The sequence below is a fragment of the Styela clava genome, chromosome 6, assembly GCF_964204865.1.
Source record: "Styela clava chromosome 6, kaStyClav1.hap1.2, whole genome shotgun sequence".
Classification (NCBI taxonomy): domain Eukaryota; kingdom Metazoa; phylum Chordata; class Ascidiacea; order Stolidobranchia; family Styelidae; genus Styela; species Styela clava.
The window spans coordinates 16138472-16142505 of record NC_135255.1 but is presented as its reverse complement, the minus strand read 5'-3'; the positions used below and the strand labels follow the sequence as shown (position 1 = coordinate 16142505).

Below are 4034 nucleotides of genomic sequence, written 5' to 3'. Positions count from 1 at the left end.
TGCAAATATGATTCTATATAACTTTTTAAGATTTTTGACGTTCACCATTTGCATAAAGTGGACTTCGTTTACGAGATTCGAATTTTTAAAAGTCAACCCTGCCGAAATCGAACGCAAATTAGTATGTCCCGTTGATGTGTAGTAGTGAGAACTGGTATTGCGTTGATGCGTTCTGTGTACTTTTTTTGAACCGTATGCCAGTCTATTGGGCGGTGCATTTGGAAAACGCTTCAGTGGTTAAAAAACATACCAATATCTTCAAATAATAGCATTGCATCATGAGAATTTACAGTTTTCAACTAATGAGATCAGGATGTACTCGAGTTCTGTGCTTGATCTTTTGCCGCAACATATTTTACAGTAGAACACCGCATACCAGGACATATTTTGTCTCAAATCATTTAGATTTTATAATTTATGTGGTTTTATTCTGCTTTTCTGATTCTGTAACTAGTCTTTTTGTTATATAATTAGCATACCGGTCGCTTTCAAACACTAGCGATTGAGATGTGTATATTGGTGGTTACAGCAGAATTCACAGCGATCGGTATGTCCCAAAGCAGGAAACAAGAAGAAAACTAGGAATCAAATTTTTTCAAATAACCTGTTCTGATGTTTCCATGGAACTAAAAGGAACTACATTTTGAAGGATAGTTCCAGCCCACCGCCCGAAACAACAATACCTGACGTAGTTTATCAAATCAGTTTTATTTATTATTTTTTATTAAGTTTCCATTATATGTGTGTGTGAGCTGTGTTGTTAATAGCAGTGTGAACTGGAAAACATAAGGCTACAGTAAAGTATACAAATTAAATCGATATAACTGGCGTATAAGAGATCAGGATAATATCATCAGCATGCAACAGTAATAATGTGAAATGAATAAAAAACTAAATCTTTACTAGTTATTCTACGTTTACTGGTTATAATTCCTAATTACAACCAGTGCTTTTGAATCGCACAGGTTTGTATTGATTTAGAGAAGGAGAGGGCTTGTCATTCAGCCTGGCTAAAGATAAAATGGGGACTAAAAATTAAGAGTTTGTAGGTGAGAAAATAGTTTCGTTTGGCAATATAACGCAGTAGTTGATGCTGAATGCAAAAGGTTCAATGGCGCCAAAAAATTCTAATTTTTTGAGATGCAATGCAATGAGGAATTAAATCAATATTCTATTCTAGAGATGTATCACTGCTTGATTTTTATTATAAAAAGTATCATTCGTTTGGTTTTCAACTTTCTGAATATACATACGGCCCGTAAATGACTTGCAACCTTTAATTTTGGCCCGCGAGCAACAAAAGGTTGCTGTCACAAAAAAATATATTTGTGACATTGCCTTTGTTGTTGTAAAACATAAATATACTATAGGTCACCTATCGGTTACGCCAGCTGGCGATAACTTCTGGCTAATTTGAACTGGTTTCCGATATTTTTGGAAACTTTATTCGAAATGCCAACCTAATGAAAACTGATCAACAACTCGATAGTGAGTGCCTGGTGCCCTAAAATGTTATTTCCCGGGACTATATGATCATGTTTTCATATCCTTATATATGAATATGCATTCCAAATAAACTCATTTTACTTAATTGTGCTCCACGGAACGAATATCCGGTAGCGACAATACAAACCTGGAACTTTCCAATTCAATTTTGACTCTATACATAAATATTTTATTTTAAAGAAAAATATACAATAACACTGAATGATTGGAAATTATACAAAACAATTGAAGTTACTGTAATATCAAGGATTTAATCCACTCCAGATATGAATCAATATCGAAATAGAAGAAAATAATAATAGTGGACCGTACATTGTGTTTAAATTCAAAATACATCTATTAATGGTAATCCCAAAGTATGTGAACCAAGATGGCGGACACCGGAACGTAGTTAAATTCTATTACGAGTTCGGGGACTAGCCAAGTGACTCCCGTAGTTTTTATACCTGAAATTATGGCCTAACCCTAACCTGGTACAAATACTACGTTCCGGTGTCCGCCATCTTGGTTCACATACTACGGGAATACCGAATTAATTAACTTGAATAAAACTTCAATTTCAAAATAAAAGAGAAAAGCTCAACGATATGGACACGAAAGTCATATAAAAAAGTTGCCATGATAAAATTTCCCATTGGTTAAAATAAAACAGATTTTTTTTTGGTGAAGTATCGGGTTCCATGGAACTCAAAAAAGTTTTCGAAAATGGATAAGTAAAGCTAATATCCCTCATGCTGTAAATTAAAAAATTGAAAAACGTAATTATGTATTAACACAGCGTATCGGTGTGTGATGTAAAAAATGTTTCTTCAAATATTCAATATTGTATTATGCCCCTTACTCACTATTAGTTGAAGTTTTCACATAAACTGTATTTCTTCTTAATTTTAACTCTTATGATTTCAGTGTGACGCTCGTTGACGTATTTCCACGCAGGTCTAATCATTATACAAGTCTTATTTGTGGCAGAAATAAAAATTACAATTGAGATAAAATGAACAAATGCAACAAAATAAATCGAAAAATACTGTACAATATATTATCTTTAATAATTTTTTTCAAACTGATGGGGTTGCTTAAACTTGAATATAATCTTTTATAGAACAACCACCACATAAAAAAGAGAGCAATGCTCAAGTATATGGGCACGCAGAACAAAGTAGTATTGAATCTTTCACAGTAACATTAGTCTTCCTTAAAAACAATCACTACTTCACTCACCACCAAATTTTCTACTTTTGGCGTCATCACACAAAATTTCAATTTGAAAAACGAATTCCATCATTTTTGAATAAAAGTGTTAATAACCTACTAGCAACAACAACAGCAATCTTTAACCACTTTCAAATAGATTCTTCCATTAGTTCATAAGAAAGCAATCTTTCACAGCAACGATAAGAACAACGAGAAAAAAGGGAAAATACTGATAACAACATCTAATTAACAAAACGATATATAGGCAAACGTCGTGTCAAAAATTTTTTAAAACTACTTGAAAGTCCACAGTTCAACTTCTGCTATTTTAAAATCCTCTTCCGATGACAATATATCACTATTAAAAGTTTCACATTTCATACTTCTGCCGAATTTTAAATCATCATCGATCCAAAGCGCCGTTCCTAGTTGTTCAGTTTCATTCAGAGTTTTACTTTTATTAGAACCCCCTATGGTTAAATAATCTTTACCACAGTTCATAAAGTACTCGTTTCGTTCAGACCATGAATAAATAGTCAGTTTCGGTTTTAGCGTAAACACAAATGACTCTCCGGTGCCGATAAAACGATGACTTCGGATTTTTGGAAGTGAAGTACTGAATGCGCCAAATACATTGTCCTCAAAATCGGAAATAACTAGAATACTAGGAGTTATTTCGTCCAACGCTTCCGTACGCAATGCCCACGATCTGCTGCGTCTATAAAGGGTCTGAAGGCTGAAACCATGATTAAAACTACTGTAGATCAAATCTAGCTTCTTACAATTCGTTTTCGAAGGCAACTTGTCCGCTAATTTATCAAATTTGTTTTTAGAAAGCAGGTTACTTTGTGATAGTTCTTCAATATCGAACCATTTCTCTGATTCTTCTTCCAATTCTGTGATAATTTTTTCACTTTGTCCTAAATTAGTCTCTTCTATAGCAAAATGTTCTTGAGCGTTGGTTTTAAATATTTTCATATTTATAGCATCTGAATGTTCATGCTCATCCGCGTTTCTTTTTCTTCGTTTGAAGATTTCCTTCAAATTTGCCATAATTAATGTGTTTATTTTAAATTCTGTCAAAAACATTGCATCGTCGATTATGATTGTTTCATAGAAGCATTTATATCGAGGTAGCAACTTGGTGAACGTTGACAGCAGCCGTGATTGTAATCATAATGCATACTTTATTACGACAAATGATCTTGCCTATTCGGCAATGGCATTTTTGGTTACAAGTAAACCTGTCTGAACAAAATTACAATACATACATCTGTTGCGAATTTATTTCATTTTTTTTTTTGAATTTTTCACATAGTAATAAATTGTTAGCG

General features: G+C 33.2%; 1 protein-coding gene across 1 annotated transcript; it reads right to left on the bottom strand.

The window, feature by feature from the left end:
• Positions 1-2994: 2994 nt before the first annotated feature.
• Positions 2995-3753, bottom strand: LOC120331995 (TLD domain-containing protein 2-like). Its single transcript, XM_039399199.2, has one exon. The coding sequence runs from the start codon at positions 3751-3753 to the stop codon at positions 2995-2997; it is 759 nt and encodes a 252-aa protein (XP_039255133.2).
• Between the last annotated feature and the right edge of the window lie 281 nt (positions 3754-4034).